The sequence below is a fragment of the Saccopteryx bilineata genome, chromosome 2, assembly GCF_036850765.1.
Source record: "Saccopteryx bilineata isolate mSacBil1 chromosome 2, mSacBil1_pri_phased_curated, whole genome shotgun sequence".
Taxonomy (NCBI): domain Eukaryota; kingdom Metazoa; phylum Chordata; class Mammalia; order Chiroptera; family Emballonuridae; genus Saccopteryx; species Saccopteryx bilineata.
Window position 1 is genome coordinate 239,870,559 of NC_089491.1, and position 18,170 is coordinate 239,888,728.

At 41.4% G+C, this 18,170-nt stretch overlaps 1 protein-coding gene across 4 annotated transcripts in view; it reads left to right on the plus strand.

The window, feature by feature from the left end:
* Positions 1-1,187: 1,187 nt before the first annotated feature.
* APLP2 (amyloid beta precursor like protein 2) overlaps positions 1,188-18,170 on the plus strand; it is an 80,434-nt gene continuing 63,451 nt past the window's right edge. For 3 of the 4 annotated variants that reach the window (XM_066259740.1, XM_066259741.1, XM_066259743.1), the window contains exon 1: positions 1,189-1,399. In XM_066259740.1, coding sequence (XP_066115837.1) covers positions 1,295-1,399 — 105 coding nt within the window. In that variant the 5' untranslated portion in view covers positions 1,189-1,294. Of the gene's footprint in view, positions 1,400-18,170 lie in introns of all 4 variants that reach the window. The other variant, XM_066259742.1, reaches the window with a different exon arrangement.

Genomic DNA, 18,170 nt, shown 5'->3' on the forward strand with positions numbered 1-18,170 from the left:
ATTGCAAGCCTAGGAAGGGCTATAATGAAAAGGTATGGGTTGTGTAGGGAGTACCGGGCAGAGCCTGCTTGATCGCGGGGAACTGTGCATGTCACACAATAAGGGTGGAAAATCCAGTGTTCTCATTGCCCCGATCTGTTTAATCTATGGACACTGTTTCTCCCTATTTACTGTTTACTGGGGTAGAGACCCTGCTCTCCATTTATTTGGTTGAACCTAAAGGGACTAGCAAGGACTCGACATAGGGTTGGTTATAAATCTCATGACTATTGAAAGAAAACAAAGCCCCGGTGAGGGCGTGCCAGTTGTGAAATGGGGCAGCAGACCGTTTTCCCAGTTGAAGTGGAAATGCAGAGAAAAAAGGCGCAGAGAAGCAGTTCTCTTGCTAGCGATCTTAATCCGAAGAAAGAAAGACGATCTTTTGCTATAACACAGGAAAGCGGACCTGGGCTTAATGTCAAAAGTGGTCCTCACACCGCTGGTCTCCATGGGAGGTAGCTAGTGTCCACTGGGAAGGAAGGGTAAGAATAAGGCCTAACGAACAGAGGTCAAAAGCGTGGAAAACACCGCCTGGCCACGAGAAAAGGACGAATCGGGTCCGGCGACCTGAGCCCAGGAAAGGGGCGCGCTCCGTGCAGGGGTCGGGAGAGGAGGAAACTGCCTCATTTACCCTTTCGCTGCTTCGGAAGAGTGCCGTGGGTAACCCTGCCAAGACTGGGGGAAATTTATCCTGTTTTTTTAAAATCCTGTTTTTAATAAAACCATTTTTCAGAACCAAAAAGAGGGCGGTATTCAAAGGCATCTGAAAAATACGCCGCAGGGGCGGGGGAGCGGGGCGTGCCCTAATCAGGAGGCTACAGGCGGAGGGACCTGTGCAGCTCGGCCCGATTACTGCGCAGGGTGCAGGCGGCCCTTGCAAGCTGCAACGAGGCCCGAGGCGGGTGAGGAGCCCACCGGTCGAACGCCCCAACGCCTCGCCACCTAGGGTCAGGCGGGGGCGGGGCTGTCAGTGGCCGGGGGTGAGGCCCAGAGCACGGTTGAGGCGGGCGAGAGATGCAGGCTCCTTCGTTCCGATTGGGTCTGTGCTGACCAATTCGCGGTGCCTTAGAGAGGCTCTACGGACCATCATTGGTTAGTGGCGAAGGAGGGCGAGGCTTTATGAAGTCAGTTCCGGTCGGTGTAAAACCCCCGGGGCGGCGGCGAACGGGCTTCAGATGCCTTTGGGTTGCGGTGGCAAAGGTCCTACTTTTTGTGTGTGAGCTTCAGGCCGATCGCTAGAGCGACCCGGCGAGGGATGGCGGCCACCAGGACCGCGGCCGCCGCGGCCACAGGCAAATTCTTGATCCTGCTGCTGCTCGGGCTCACAGCCCCCGCCGCAGCGCTGGCCGGCTACATCGAGGTGGGGAGCGAATGAGCGCCCAAGCGCAGTCCCTTTCTCACGCTGTGGGAGCTCGGTCTGGGGGCGGGCGCGCGGGGGGAGGTGATGGTCCGGCGCTGCGGCGGGTCCGGCGCTCCCTCCCCCCGTCCATGCTTGGTGCAGTGCTTAGCGCTGGAGGTCGGGCTGTCTCGGCCGCTGCAGAGGCCAAATGAAAGACATCGGGGCTGCCGGGGGCGGCGGACCGCTTCGGCGCCCCAGCCCCCATCCCGCCCTCGGCCCCGCCGCCTCCTCGGGGGCGCCGCGCGGTTCGGGCGACCACCGATGCGAGCTTCGGTCGGCAGCTCCGGTCCCCGGGGTGTCCTCGGGCTGAGGGGACCGCGCGCTCCCCGTGGACGGTGGTGGGCTTTCCCCGCGGGAAGTGGCTGATGCATCTTTTGTTGGCGCGGTGGGCTCGGTTGGGGGATGCAGTTTCCCGGGGCGGCCCCATGGAAGTGCTGAGGTGTGGGGCGAGCGCGCTGGGGCTGCACGGAGAGAGCGCTCCTGCACCGGGCGCGGGTATCCCTCTGCTTCCTGCTCGCCTGCCTCCCTCTCCAGGAGGTCCACCGCGTTGGCACCAGGCCCTGGAGAGGAATTGCTAAATGGGACCTTATGCCTGAGTCTAATAAAAAGCGGACAATTCTCTGGTGACGGTGTAGCTTCCATTTAAGAGTGGGTTTCCGCGAGTCGGGGAGGTAAAAACTCTTTGTAATGGTACTTTTTTGGTGTCAGGATTTAAGTAGCTCTGCATCGCATAACCCTGTGAACATCTCTGCTCGACGTGGTTCAGTGGCAAGGATTCATGGGCGACCCGCTGGGGTTGAGGCTCCGGGAACAGGCGGGTCGCTGGGGTTGGTGTGGGTTCTTGAGTGAATCTGGAGACCGCCGCTTCACAGAAACCTTCCTGTTCTCAGAGGGACTTGGGACTTTATTTTTACGTGCATTCTTGAAATGGCGCTTGAGCTGTTGGACTGGAATGGGTGTTTCTGGTGTTGTCCTTTATATTTCTTTCCCCTCTTCACTATTTTAAAAATTACAATTGGTTTTGCATGTTTAGCTAATTTCAGAGAGAAGTGAAACAGGATTTGATTGCATAGGCGGCATCGACAGAGCTTTCTAATAAAAACCCCAAGTTAAAATGTTCTACAGAACGTTTAAATATATATTTCCACGGGTAAAAACTAAGCAAGAACAAACTTTCGGATGGAACCCCTTAAAACGTTTGTATTTATTCTGCTTAAAGCTTTATGAAAAATGACTCTTTGGGGGGGGGGGAAGGTTAAATTTTAAGTAGAAATAGTTAATGCTATCTAAAAATGCTTTTAGATTACGACTACTTTAGCTTCCACACAATGGTTGGTTTAATTTATATCTTTGATCTCCGTGCAAGCTACATCAGTGGGATGGGAGGGGAAGGGAAAAAAGGATTTTGTATAGAATATAGAACTTAAAGCTTACAAAAATCAGTCTTCACATTTGAACCTTACTTCCCCAGTGATAGGAGTAACTTTAGGCAATAGTGAATTTACAATAAAGAATTCATCCGTTTTAAAGAACATTTTTCTGTCTAGTTTAAGCAGAAGGTTAACATTGATATGCCTGCAAGAAAGAATTAATATCAGAATTAGTTGTGAATTAAATTTTGATTGTTACCCACAATACTGTTCAGTTGAAAAGGCTGTCTAGATAGAAAGCAGGAATTAGACATTTCCCCAAAACAGTTTTTAAATGTTATTATATGCTAATTCCTGTTCTTCCGAACTAGTATTTTTGCCCACACTAAATTATTTTCAATTTTTTTTTTCTGTCAAGCAGGCAGAATTTTATTCATATGTATATATTTTGATTTTATTTACTTGTCAGGCACAGAATTGCTTAAACCTTAATTTAGGTGGGAATGTCCTAAATCGGGATGTCTTTGGGAAGGTCCTTATTGAGATTAGCCAGAAGGATTCTAGCCAAATCCCTGATCAGGTTGCTTGGCACAGAATTATTAATTGGAGATCTTTAGTGTTGCTTGGTGTTGACTGGATTAATCTCTTACACCTGTTTAAAAAGAAAAAAAATACCTCTGTTCTCAGGGTCACTTCCTCTTTTAAATCCAGGACAAATCCTGTAGTGTGCATGTTCCCATTTGGAATTCTCAAGCAGTATTTGTGCTGAAACTCTGCTCACTATAAAGTGGACATTGAGGCTACTGAGAGCCAGAACTTGAATTCTTTCTGCCACATTTAAAAGTAAGTGGGCCATTTGATAGCCAGCTTTTAGGAAAGTCAAACTCAGTATAACACATGCAGAAGGTAAAGGCTTTGTGTCGGTATATTTCTGAGTGGTGGTACAGGGAATGTCCGATTATGACTTGGAGAGGAACCAGTGCTTCTGATAGGACTGTCCTTATTTTATCATTACTGTGTTAAAAATCTTTTGGTAAATGTGATAAACTAAGTTTTACAATCAGGTCCTCCTTTCATAGAGGGGATTTGTTTCATCTAAACCTGTCTGCCCCATGGTGTAGCCACATATAGCTGCTGACCTTGCATTTTGGATAGTGTGATTCAGACGTGAATTTTCCATTATATTTCATTTTAATTAGTTTACTTTACATTTAAAGGTTGGTACTCCAGTGATTGGAAAACTTTTAACTATGTTTAAAACGGTTTGGTTATATGAATCAACTTTAACTGTACATTTTATGAAATATAAATGCAGATCAAGTATTTCCTATGAAATTTTAGCATTAGCATAGAACTGTACTGTAGTTGTAAAATGCCCACCAGATTTTGAAGATTTAGTATGAAAAAGATATAAAATCTCAATAATTTTTACATTGACATTGAAATAACATTTTGGACATTGGCAAAGTAAAATGTATTAAAATTTCTTTTAATTTTTACTGTGTCTAGTATAAAATATACCTAGGGCTCATATATTTCTAGTGAATTGCTAATTTGATGTTTTGCTTGAAGTTGGTCCTGCGTGTGTTTTTATTAACACAATTTAAAATACACTGCTCTTTTTTCCCCAATAAACTCTTGCTTGAAGTTGATCTAGTGTGAGCTTAAGTGTTTTCTTAGGAAAATTTTGAATTATTTTTTCTCTATTGCTTTTTTTTAAATTAAATTTTATTTAGAAATAACTTTAAGCTTACAAAAATTGCAGAATTGTATAAACAACTCTCATACCCTTTACCCAGAACCACCAGTTGTCAACATTTCCCTGCTTAGCATTTGCTTCATCATTCATTGTTACTCATTTTTTGCTGATCTGTTTGAGATGAAGTTGCATACATCATGTCTCTTGACTCCTAAAAATTTCAGTGTGTGTTTCCTAAGAACTAAGAACGATGTTTTACATACCCTTAGCATAGTTGCCAACTTAAGGAATTTTAACATTGGTGCAATACTTTCATCAAATCAAATACTGTCTGTAGTCTAGTTTGTCAGTTGACCCAAGTAATACCTTTTGTAGCATTTGAAAACATGGATATTTTTTAAAGCTAAAAAGCTTTAGAATTCTTGGCACTAATAAGTGAAAGGTTATTTTTTCCAAATATGAAACTTATTTGATATTGTTGACTTTGGAAAATCAAAATTTAAAAACCTTTCAAGAGTCTTTAATTGCATTATTTTCTGTTGCAGAATTCTCAGGCTTTTGAATTTTTTTTTTAGAATAACAGAATTTCTAACTATAATATAGGTTGTGCTGCTCACTAAAAATAAAAAACAGATGTAAACATAAGAAATGAAAAATAATTTGAGGTCCTATTATCCAGGAAATCTCAGAGTAAACATTTTGGTGTTGTATATCCTCTGGATCTGTCAGGTACATACATTTTATGAAAGTGGCATTTATTGCATATATTGAACCTGGCACCTAACAATTGTTTTGAAATGCCCTGAAGTGAACTATTGAAAGAAAATAAAGTTACCTCTGTGTGATCAAAAAGTAAGGATAAGTATTTGTACAGTAATTGTAGTCTCTCTGGTGGGGGCAGTTTGAGGGAGAATTGGAAAATCTCCCACAATTCAATTTTCTTGAGTTGTTTTTTAGAAAGTGGGATTAAACTAGATTACTTCGATGCTTAACTATACTTAATGTAGTATACCCTGATTTATGGCCTGAAATGGTAGGTGAGCCATGGAGGCACATTTAAATAGAAATGAATTCCACTTCTTTTGTATCAAGTATAACTAATAATTACTTTTGTTAAGAGAATTTTTCTTACATAAGTACAGTGAAGTCTTTTAAAATGAAATCTCTTAAACATAATTGTAATCTATTTATTAATTGACTTGAAGGAGGGAGGGAGGGAGAGAAAGAGAAACATTGATTTGTTAATCCACTTATTTCTGTATTCATTAGTAGATTCTTGCATGTGGACTGACTGGGGATTGAACCCCTATAACTTTGGCGTATGGGAACGATGCTCTGAGCTCCTGCGCCAGGGCTAACTGTAATCTGTTTTTAAGATAGGAGTTGCCATTTGTTATTCACACTACTGGTGTTAGATACTAAACAGAACAGTAGTAAAAACAAATAATGCGCAGTGCTTTTTGCTCTACTAAATGCTCTTGCATGTGATTTCTAGGCCCCACCCCCGGAGATTCTCATTGAGTCCATCTGGGATTCTCCTTTTCAGATGCTCCCCAGGTGATTCTTCTGTGTAAACAGGGAAAAACAAAACTCTAGCAAACAAAAAACCCCAACAGAACTCATTTAGGTACACTTACATAAGTCTCCAGATATTCTGGTGAAGTGTAGGTATTCTTATCCACCTAAAAAGGGAGTCAGAGAGCATGGGTCTTGGGTCATGCAGTGGGGCCAGCATTTGAAGCTGTTTGTCCTATTCTCAGGATGTTTCTCTTTCCTCTGCATCAAGATGTTTCATAATGTTTCCCTTTTGGTTGCAGATTTTTTTTTATGCACATCTGCCTGTTTTTCCCAGTACCAAAAAACCTGATAGGAATATTTTCTTTGAAAAAAAACTCAATTTCATAGAAACTACTACATATCATAAATCAATATATAGCAAACTGGTAACAGTGGTGTTATCCTTGAAGAATGCAACTACAGGGGACTTTATGTTTTTACATGTTTTATGGCTTTTAAAAAATTTTAATATAATATGCAGGGTTGTCTTTTTTAAAACTAGTAAGCTTGTTTAATCTTTATATTTTGCAAAGTCTTTTTAGAAAATATGACCCCTTGTATCCTATAGAAATCATGGAATGGCGTTACAGTATTTGGAAGAGAAAATGCTACAGGCACCAGATTTACATTCATTGGCATAGTTGACAGGAAGAAGTTGATTTAGTAACCAATATGACTGGAATAAGAGTGTGGTGGTCCAGCCTGACCAGGCGGTGGCACAGTGGATAGAGCATTGGACTGGGATGCAGAGGACCCAGGTTCGAGACCCGGAGGTCGCCAGCTTGAGTACGGGCTCATCTGGTTTGAGCAAAAAGCTCACCAGCTTGGACCCAGGGTTGCTGGCCCTAGCAAGGGGTTACTTGGTCTGCTGTAGCCCCATGGTCAAGGCACATATGATAAAGCAATCAATGAACAACTAAGGTGCCACAATGAAAAAAACTGATGATTGATGCCTCTCATCTCTCTCCGTTCCTGTCTATCTGTTCCTACCCTATCCCTCTTTCTCTGTCTCTGTAAAAAAAAAAAAAAAAAAAAAAGAGTGTGGGGGGTCCAGAAAAAAGGATAATATAATGAGCATTTGGAGGAGGGTGCCTATAGGGCTGGTTAGTTAGAGCTCAGCACAACTATTCTAAACCGCTGTTATCAGCCTCAAGCCGCAAGGTTGCAGCCTGGCTGTTACAGTTCCGCAGAACATGCTCTGATGTGATAGGGGTCAGGAGAAGAAGAGACAGTCTTTTCTTGTATATCTCCTTTTAAGTGAAGAAACCTTTCTCAAATCCCACCAGCACGAGACCCCCTCCCCCAGAGTCTTCCTGGACTTAATTGGAGCAGATGGCTTCCAGCCAAACCAGAGGGCAATGTGACCTCTGTGATCAATTTAGACTTTGGATTGGGTTCTGTGGAAAAGAGGACTAAGGGTGTTAGGGAGATAACGACCCAACACCTACTACAAGTGCATTCTCCATTTGGGAGGATATATAACTGGGCTAGCTGGAAAGAAAACAAATTTATTCTCACCAAAAGTATCTGTGCATTAAAAGTTTGGTGGTGAAAAGGAGACATTGGAGGAATATCTCACACTGTGCAGTTACTAGGATTTGTAGCACTTCATTTTGAGGAATATTACAATCCAGAATAAAGTGACTGAAATGGTGAAGTATATGGGAAATTTAACATGAAACATGGATGAGCTCTAAGGGAGATCTTTAGCCTAGAGAAGAAGACAAGGGATTTATTTAGTGGTGGTGGTGGTAAACAACAGAAGTATTGCCTGACCTGTGGTGGCGCAGTGGATAAAGCGTTGACCTGGAACACTGAGGTTGCCAGTTCGAAACCCTGGGCTTGCCTGGTCAAGGCACATATGGGAGTTGATGTTTCCTGCTCCTACCCCTTCTCTCTCTCTCGCTCTCTCTTCCTCTTTCCCTCTCTAAAAAATTAATAAAGTCCTTAAAAAAAAAGGAAAAAAAAAAGAACAAGTATTTTTGAATATTTTATCTTTGTTTTTGGAAGGCTAAGTAGGCAAGTTGTTTAGGCTGAAGCAGAATTTTTACCTGGAGAAATGAGCTGATACAGAGTGTAGGACCTTTATTTTACTCCCTTTAATTATGGATATTTCAAACATAGTGTAGTAAATTTATAAAAGATATTCATATATTCACCACCCCATTTTGTTAAAATTTTAACACTTTCATGTTTGACTTAGCCTTTTTTTTGAAAGAACTGAAATATTCTAGATACAGGAATAAAACATAATACAAAGGCCTTTCAACTTTTCCACATCCCATTAACCTTCCCTTCCAGAAGTAACTTCTTATCTTGAGTTTGGGAGTTTAGCATTTCCATTCATGTTTGCATGTTGAGAGAAACCCCTATCATCTCTTTGGATTCCAAAGAAACTTGCTTTGGCTCTTAGAGTTGTAATAAATATTGGTTTATCAGTGTAATGTTCATTGTTTGACAGTGTGTTATGATGGTTTTAGGAGATAAGAATGCTAAGGTACTTGAACTGTAAGTAAAGGTAGTCCCAAGCTTACAAATATCTGTGCTAAACTTACAGAGCACCATTTCCAGCCCTCGCCAATCAACAGAAGCTCCTAGGTATTTTTGAGTTTTTAAAATTTTAAAAATACACAAAAGAGAAAAATTTATTGCTTAGTGTATTTTCATAAAACAGATGCTTGTGCAACTACCACCAAGGTCAAGAAATAGAACAGCCTTTCCCCCAGTAACTGTTACCTTTTATTGTCAAATTACTTCTTGCTTTTCATTATAGTTTTACCACCTAGCCTAGCACTTATTCCTTAACACTGTAGTTTAGGTTTTCTTGATCTCTAGTTTTATGTAAATGAAATTCTTCTGTTTGTATTCCTAAGGATCTGGTCTCTATCACCAAACATGGTTTTGAGAGTCCTTTTTATTGTTGTGTATAGTTACGGTTCATTTGTTGCCATTGCTGTATAGTACTCCATTGTGTATGAAGAAACCACAATTAGTTCTGCTGTTTACATTTGGATGTTTTCATTTTGAGGTTATTGAGATAATGCTGTTCTCTCTGTGGCTTGCCTTTTCATTCTCTTAACAATGTGTTTTGAAGTTCTTAATGTCTGATTTATCCAGTTTTTCTTTTTTAAGTTTTTTTTTTTTTTAAGAAAGTTATTTAAAATTATGGTTTGGTGCTTTTTGTGTCCTATTTGAGAAGTCTGTCCCTACTCTGAGGACATACAGTTATTCTCCTGTGTTGTAGATTATAAGCCTTTTGTTTTGCCTATCGCATTTGGAACTACAGTTTACCTGGAACTGATTTTTGTTTGGTTATGAAGTATTTTTATCTTTCCATATGGGTATCTAGACCATACCATATGGCTGTCCAGCCTGTACCATTTATTGTTAAGGTTATCTTTGCCTTCTGTTTTCCCGTGATACCTTTGTTGTTAATATCTCTGTATTAGTGACTCTGTTTCTGGGCTCTCTTAATCCATTGGTTTCTTGTCTGTTCTGGTACCAAGTCCACAATGTCTTAATGACTGCACTTTATTTTTAAAAATATTTATCTGTTTAAGTGAGAGGAGGGGAGATAGATAAACTTCTGCGTGCACCCTGACTGGGATCCACCCAGCAACACATCTTGGGCCGATGCTCAAATCAACTGAGCTAGCCTCAGTGCCAGGGCCCTGTGCTTGAACCAGTGGAGCCACTGGCTGTGAGAGGGGAAGAGAAGCAGATGGTCACTTGTGTACCTTGACCTGGGATTGAATGTACTTTAAAATAAGGTTTTATATCTACTAGGGCAAGTTCTTGGTTGTCTTTAGTAATGTTTTAACTATTCCTTGACCCTTTTCTTTTTATATACATTTGCCACACTTAAATATTTTATTTATTGATTTTAGAGAGAGGAGAGAGAAAGAGAAAGGGAGGGAGGGAGGGAGAGGGAGGGGGTGGGGGTGGGGGTGGGGGTGGGGGTGGGAGTGGGAGAGGGGAGGAGGGGGAAGTACAGTATTAGCTCAGTAGTAGTAGTTGCTTCTCCTTTGTGCCCTGACTGGGCAAGCCTGGAGTTTCTAACTGGCGACCTCAGCATTCCAGGTCAACACTCTCTAGCCATTGACTACCAGTCAGGTTATATTTGTCACATTTAACCAAAAACAACCACCTGTTGAAATTTTGACTGGGATTGCATTGTCTGAAGTTCAGATGGGAGAAAATGACATTTTTCTAATGTTAAGTCTTCCAGTCCAGAAACATATGGCATATACTGTTATTTTAGTTCTCCCTAATTACCTTCAGTGTTTTTATGGTGTTTTGCATAAGATTTATTCATAGATATATACTTTTTTTTAATGGCATCTTTAAAATTTTTTGATTGTCATTTTGTTATGGAAATGCAGTTAATATTTTCAAATTGATTTTGTGTTCAGGAGTCTTGCTAAGCTTGTGTACTACTAATTCTAATAATTTATCTGTAATTTTGAAATTTTCTGAGTATATTTTATGAATTGTGACAGTTTTATTTCTTTTCTTTCAAACCTTGTATCTTTTTTTTCTTTCTTTCTTTACTGCACTGGCTAGGACTCTAGTAAAATGTTGAAGAGAAGTGATATTGGTCTGGCCAGTTAGCTGCGGCAGTTAAAACATCATCCCAAAACAACAAGGTTGCAGGTTTGATCCTGTCAGGGAAAATATGGCAAGCAACCAGTGAATGCACAACTAAGTGGAACAAATGAATGCTTCTCTCTCTGCTTCTGTCTTCCCCCTCCTCTCTCTCTCTCTAAAATCAATCAAGAAAAAGAGAAAAGGAGTTGTATTAGCTGGTATTTTTGTCTAACTGCTGATCTCGGAAAATATATTTCACCATTCATGTAATAATTGTTGGGTTTTTTGTACTTTATCAGATAAAGGAAAAGCTTCTTTATTCTAAGTTCAGAAAAAATTCTTGTCACAAAGGAATGTTGAGTTATTTGGAAGCACTTTTTTTTTTCCAACTATTAAGATGATCATTTGGTTTTTCTTTTTAGATAGTGTGAAATACAGTAATTGAATTTTTAAATATACAAATGACTTTGCATTCTTGAAATAAACCAAACTTAGCTCCTTTATTTTCTGGATTTGGTTTGTTAAAATTCATTTCAAGATTTTTGCTCTATGCTTAAAAGTGAGTTTGACCAAAGAAGTTGGGGTACCTGACCTGTGGTGACAGTGGATAAAGTGTCGACCTGGAATGATGAGGTTGCTGGTTTGAAACTGGGCTTGCCAGGTCAGTGCCCATAAGAGAAGCAACTATGTGTTGATGCTTCCCACTCCTCCCTGTTCCCAACTCCTATCTCTTTCTTCTCTTTCTCTCTCTCCTCTTTCAAATCAGTAAATAAAAATCTTTAAAAAAAAACACCTGACCGATGGTGGCACAGTGCATAGAGCATCGACCTGGGACAGTGAGGTCCCAGGTTCAAAACCCTGAGGTCACCGTTTTGAGCATGGGCTCATCTGGCCTGAGTGCATGCTCACCAGCTCAAAAGTCTCTGGCTTGAGCTCAGCAGTCATTGGTTTGATTGAAGCCCAAGGTAACTGGTTTGACCAAGGGATCACTGGCTTGGGTTCAGAAGAAATCAATGAACAAGTAAAGTGAAGCAACTATGAGTTGATGCTTCTCATCTCTTTCCCTTACTGTTTCTTTTCCTCTCTGTTTCTGCCTCTTTCTGTTGCATGCACACACATTAAAAGAGTTGTGAGGAGGGGACATTGCCTTTTTTCATGTTTTCTGTAATATTTTAATTTTTTTAAAGTATAGTTGATACACAATGTTATTTGAATTTCAGGTGTACAGCATAGTTACTTAACATTTATATTCCTTACAAATTGATCACTGTGAAAAATAAGTAATTATGTGTCAATTCTCTAGAATATTTTATGTAAGATTGGCATTATTTTTTCCTTAAATGTTTAGGAAAAATTTACCAGCAAAGCTATCTGAAATTTTCACTTTGGTAAGATTTCTAATCATTACACGTGCTGCCGAAGTGAGCACAGGTTTCTAATTATTTACTAAAAAGGATTATGCCTGTCTTCACTTGAGTTGTTTATTGAATGCCTCTCAAACGCCCCTTGACGGCAAGGGGGTTTGGGGGATGTTCAAGCCAAGCCAGTGACCCCTTGACAAGTCCACGAGCCTGCACTCTAGCTCCTGACCTCGGGTTTCTAGCTGGGCCCTCAGCGCCCCCTGCAGACGCCCCTGGCAGATGCTCAGTGCACTGCTCCACCACAGGTCAGGCCCCACCCTCTATTTTTAATTTTTGCAGAAACACCATGTTTTCCATAGTGACTATACTAATTTACAATCCCAGCAACAATGCGTGAGGGTTCCCTTTTCTCTACATCCTTACCAATTCTTATTACTTGTTGATTTATTGCTGATAGCCTTCTGACAGATGTGAGGTGATATCCCATTGTGGTTTTAATTTGCATTTCTCTAATAGTGATGTTGAGCATTTTTTCATATGTGTGTTGGCCTTCTGTATGTTTTTGGAGAAATTTGTTATTTTTTTTAAGGTTTTAATTACTGATTAGAGAGAGAGAGAGAAAGTGGGAGGAAGGAGTGGGAAGCATCAACTCGTAGTTGCTTCTCATTCTGTCCCTTGACGGGGCAAGCCCAGGGACTGGTGACCTCAGCATTTGAAGTCAATGCTTTATTGACCATTGTACCATCACAGGTCAGGCGAGAAATTTTTTATTCAGACCCTCTGCTCGTTTATTAATCAGATTGGTTGTGTGTGTGTATGTGTTGCCTGAGTTCCTTACATATTTTGGATATTAACTTCTTTAATGTATCAGTGTGAATATGTTCTCCTGTTCAGTAGGTTGTCTTTTTGTTTTGTTGATAGTTTTCTTCACTGTGCAAAACCAGTTTAGTTTGATGTAGTCCTGTTAGTCTACTTTTCCTTTTGTTGCCGTTGCCTGAGGAGATATATCAAAAAAGTTATTGCTAAGAGCTTTGTCAAAGAGTTTACTGCTTATGGTTTCTTCTAGGAGTTTTATGGTTTTGGGTCTTACATCTGAGTCATAAATCTATTTAGAGTTGTATATGGTAAAGAAAGTGGTCCAATTTCATTCTATTTGCATGTACCTGTCCAGTTTTCCTGTTGAAGAGACATGATTCTATTGTATATCCTTACTTCATTTGTGATTGATTAATTGACCATATAAGAGAGGATTTATTTCTGGGCTCTCTAGTGCATTCCTGTCCTCTTGCATTGACCCCTTTATTATTGTCTAATGTCCTGTTCTTTTTTACATATTTTTGTTTTAAAGTTTATTTTGTCTGATGTGAGTATTGCTACCCCTTCTTTTCTCCCTCCCCTCCTTTCGCCTCCCCTCCTTGAGGCACCTTAGTTGTTCCTTGACTGCTTTCTCTTATGTGCCTTGACCTGGGGAGGGGAGGAGGGGCTACAGCAGAGCAAGTGACCCCTTGCTTAAGCCAGCGACCTTGGGTTTCAAGCAAGTGACCTTTGAGCTCAAGCCTGTGATTGTGGGGTCATGTCTATGATCCTGCACTCAGGCCAGCGACCTTGGGGTTTTGAACCTGGATCCTCCGTGTCCCAGTCCGATGCTCTGTCCACTGTGCCACTGCTTGCTCAGGCATAGTCCATTAATGTTTAATGTGATTACTAAGGTACTTGGGTTTTTTGTTTTTGTTTTATTTTAGCTAGAGAGAGATAGAGAGAGGGACAGATAGGGACAGACAGGAAAGGGGAGAGATGAGAAGCATCAATTCATAGTTGTCGCACCTTAGTTTGTTCATTGTTTTCTTATATGTACCTTGACTGGGGGACTCCAGTCAAGCCAGTGACTTTGGGGTTTCGAACCTGGGCCCACAGTGTCCCAGGCTGATGCTCTTATCTACTCTGCCACTGCCTGGTCAAGCAGTACCTGGTTTTTATCTATCTCTTTATTTAGAGCTTTTTATTCTACCAGTTGTTTTTTTTTAATTGATAAAGAACATTATATTACTTTTAGGTGTATGACATAAATTCAACATTTGCTTATATTGTAAAATAATCACCCTCAATAAGTCTAGTTAATATCCATCACCAGCTGTAATTTATTTATTTATTTATTATTTTTCTGAAGCTGGAAACTGGGAGGCAGTCAGACAGACTCCTGCATGCGCCCTACCGGGATCCACCCGGCCCGCCCACCAGGGGGCGATGCTCTGCCCATCCGGGGCGTCGCTCTGTTGGGACCAGAGCCACTCCAGCGCCTGAGGCAGAGGCCATGGAGCCATCCCCAGCACCCGGGCCAACTTTGCTGTAATGGAGCCTCAGCTGTGGGAGGGGAAGAGAGAGACAGAAAGGAAGGAGATGGGGAGGGGTTGAGAAGCAGATAGGCGCTTCTCCTGTGTGCCCTGGCCGGGAATTGAACCCGGGACTTCCGCATGCCAAGCCGATGCTCTACCACTGAACCAACCGGCCAGGGCCACCAGCTGTAATTTTTTATGAGAATTTTTAAGATTTACACTCAGCAAATTTTAAATATACAAGGCAGTATTGTTAACTGTAGTCACCAGGTTGTACATTACATCCCAGGGCTTATTTATAACTGGAAGTTTGTACCTTTTGATTCCTTACCTTATTCTCCCCACTCCCTGCCTTATTTGTGGCAATAACTTAGCTGTTCTTTATGTATATGGGTTTGGTGTTTTTAGGATTCCACATATAAGAGATTATATAGTATTTATCTTTCTATGTCTGACTTATTTCACCGAGCTTGTGTTCATAGTCTATCCATGTTGTGACAAATGGCTGGATTTCCTTTTTTATGGCTAATATTCCATTATTTATACATATATTCACACACACCATATTTTTTTTATCCATTCTATCCAGCTAATGGATTGACACTTAGGTTGCTCTGATTATCTTTTTACTTAACTCCTTTGGGATTGGTTATTATTTTACTTTTATTACTTTGCAATATACAGTGTGTCCGTAAAGTCATGGTGCACTTTTGACTGGTCACAGGAAAGCAACAAAAGATGATAGAAATGTGAAATCTGCACCAAATAAAAGGAAAACCCTCCCAGTTTCTATAGGATGATGTGGCAGCATGTGCACATGCGCAGATGATGACGTAACACCATGTATACAGCGGAGCAGCCCACGGCCATGCCAGTTGAGATGTGATGGTACAGAGGAAAGTTCAGTGTGTTCTGTGGCTTGCTAAATTTGAATCTGTGACCAAAGTGCAACGTGAATATCGGTGCGTTTATAACAAAGCACCACCACATAGGAATAACATTACTCAGTGGGATAAGCAGTTGAAGGAAACCGGCAGTTTGGTGGAGAAACCCCGTTCTTCTGGTAGGCCACCAGTCAGTGACGAGTCTGTAGAGGCTATACGGGATAGCTACCTAATGAGCCCTAAAAAATCTGTGCGTGAGCCCACATCAAACTGCACTGAATAGGTATGAAACTGGGAGAGTTTTCTTTTTATTTGGTGCAGATTTTACATTTCTATCGTCTTTTGTTGCTTTCCTGTGACCGGTCAAAAGTGCACCATGACTTTATGGACACACTGTATATATTTTATTCCTTTAGTGGTTAGTGTAGACATTGTAATCTTTCACTTATCAATGTTTTATATTAATTGGTATTTTTACCCTCTTCCTGGACCTAGTTATCAGTATAGTAGCGCGTTGAAAAAGCTTATAGCCTAGGAGCAATAGGCCATGCCATACAGCCTAGGTGTGTTGTAGGCTAGACTATCTAGGATTATGTAAAGGCACTTTATGATATTCCCACGAGGACAAAATTATTTTATGTTTTGTATTTTTCTGAAGTTGGAAACAGAGAGGCAGTCAGACAGACTCCCACATGCGCCTGACCAGGATCCACCCGGCACGCCCACCAGGGGGCGATGCTCTGCCCATCTGGGGTGTCGCTCTGTTGCAACTAGAGCCATTCTAGCGCCTGAGGCAGAGACCATGGAGCCATCCTCAGCTCCCAGGCCAATCTTGCTCCAGTGGAGCCTCGGCTGCGGGAGAGGAAGGAGAGGGGGAGGGGTGGAGAAGCAGATGGGCGCTTCTCCTGTGTGCCCTGGCCGGGAATCGAACCCGAGACTGCTGCACGCCAGGCTGACAAAATTTCTTAACACGGATTTCACAACTCATTCCTGTCATAAAGTGGCACAGGAGTGGATTAAATAATCCTTGGGGGCCTGACCTGTGGTGGTGCAGTGGGATAAAGCGTCGACCTGGAACACTGAGGTCGCGGGTTCGAAACCTTGGGCTTGCCTGGTCAAGGCACATATGGGAGTTGATGCTTCCTGCTCCTCCCCCTTCTCTCTCTCTAAAAAAATCAATAAATAAAATATTTAAAAAAAACAACAACTAAATAATCCTTGGGTAATTCAAATTTTCAGTGAGATGGAGAGCCTCCGATTCAGATTTACATATTCTCTTTGTTATTTTTCATGCCCCTTGTATTTATGACTTAGTTTCTGGAATAACTTTTGTCTTCCAAAACACACTTTAGAATTATTTTAGGGTTAGGTTGTGTGATATATTCTTTCACCAAATCTGTTATCTGTTTCATTGCCTTCCTTGCAAGATAGGTTCATTGGAAATGTAATTTCTTTAATCATTTTAAAGTTTTTTTTTTATTGATCTTATTTAATGTATCAATATCCTGATGTTGAATACTAATTCCTTTACTTAGCTGTCAGCGTAATTGTTGCTCCTCTAAAAGTAATATGTTCTTTATCTCTGGCTACTTTTAAGCTTTTTTCTTTGAATTTGGCTTTCAGCAATTTTACTATTCTTTTTTTTCTTTTTTAAAAATGACATTTTAAAATTTATTTTTATTTTAGAGAGAGGAATACTGACAATTTTTTTTTAAGAAGGGAGACAGACCCTTACATGCACCGCGACTGGGATCCACCTGTCAAGCCCCCTGTGGGGCAGTGATGCTCTGCCCATCTGGGGCTGTTGCTTGGCAACCGAGCTACCTTTAGTGCCTGAGGCAAGGCTCCATGGAGCCATCCTCAGCACCTGGGGTTAACAAGCTTGAATCAGTCAAGCCCTGGCTGCAGGAGGAGAAGAGAGAGAGAGATGGGGGAAGAGGAAGGGTAGAGAAGCAGATAGTTGTTTCTCCTCTGTACCCTGACTGGGAATCGAACCTGGGATGTCCATATTCCAGGGCTGACCTCTATCACTGAGCCAACCGACCAGGGCCACTGACCTCTTTTTGTATATGCCCTGATTAGGAATCGAACTTGCAACCTCTGTGCTTTGGGATGATGCTCCTAACCAACTGAATCATCTGGCAAGGGCTTCTTGATTGTTTTTAATTTACTGATTTTAGAGGGGGAGGGAGAGACAGAAAGAAACATTGGTCTGTTTCTGTATATGCCCTGACTGGGGATCAAACCCGCAACCTTCCTGTTTCAGGATGACACTAACCCAGTGGTCCCCAACGCCTGGGCCGCGGACCAGTAGTGGTCCGTGGGCCATCTGGTACTGTTCCACAGAGAAAAGATAAATAACTTACATTATTTTTGTTTTATTTATATTTAAGTCTGAACAATGTTTTATTTTTTAAAAATGACCAGATTTCCTCTGTTACATCCGTCTAAGATTCACTCTTGACGCTTGTCTCTGTCACGTGATACATTTATCCATCCCACCATAAAGGCTGGTATGTGAAAATATTTTCTAACATTAAACCGGTCCGTGGCCAAAAAAAAGGTTGGGGACCACTGCTCTAACCAACTGAGCTACCTAGCCAGGGCATTGTTTTTATCTAACCAACTGAGCTACCTAGCCAGGGCATTGTTTTTCTAGTTGTCTAAATTTAGGACAGTGGTTCCCAACCTTTTTTTGGCCACGGACCGGTTTAATGTTAGAAAAGATTTTCACGGACTGGCCTTTAGGGTGGGATGGATAAATGTATCACGTGACCGAGACAAGCATCAGGAGTGAGTCTTAGACGGATGTAACAGAGAGAATCTGGTCATTTTTTAAAAATAAAACATTGTTCAGATTTAAATATAAATAAAACAAAAATAATGTAAGTTATTTATCTTTTCTCTGCGGAACAGTACCAAATGGCCTACGGACCAGTAC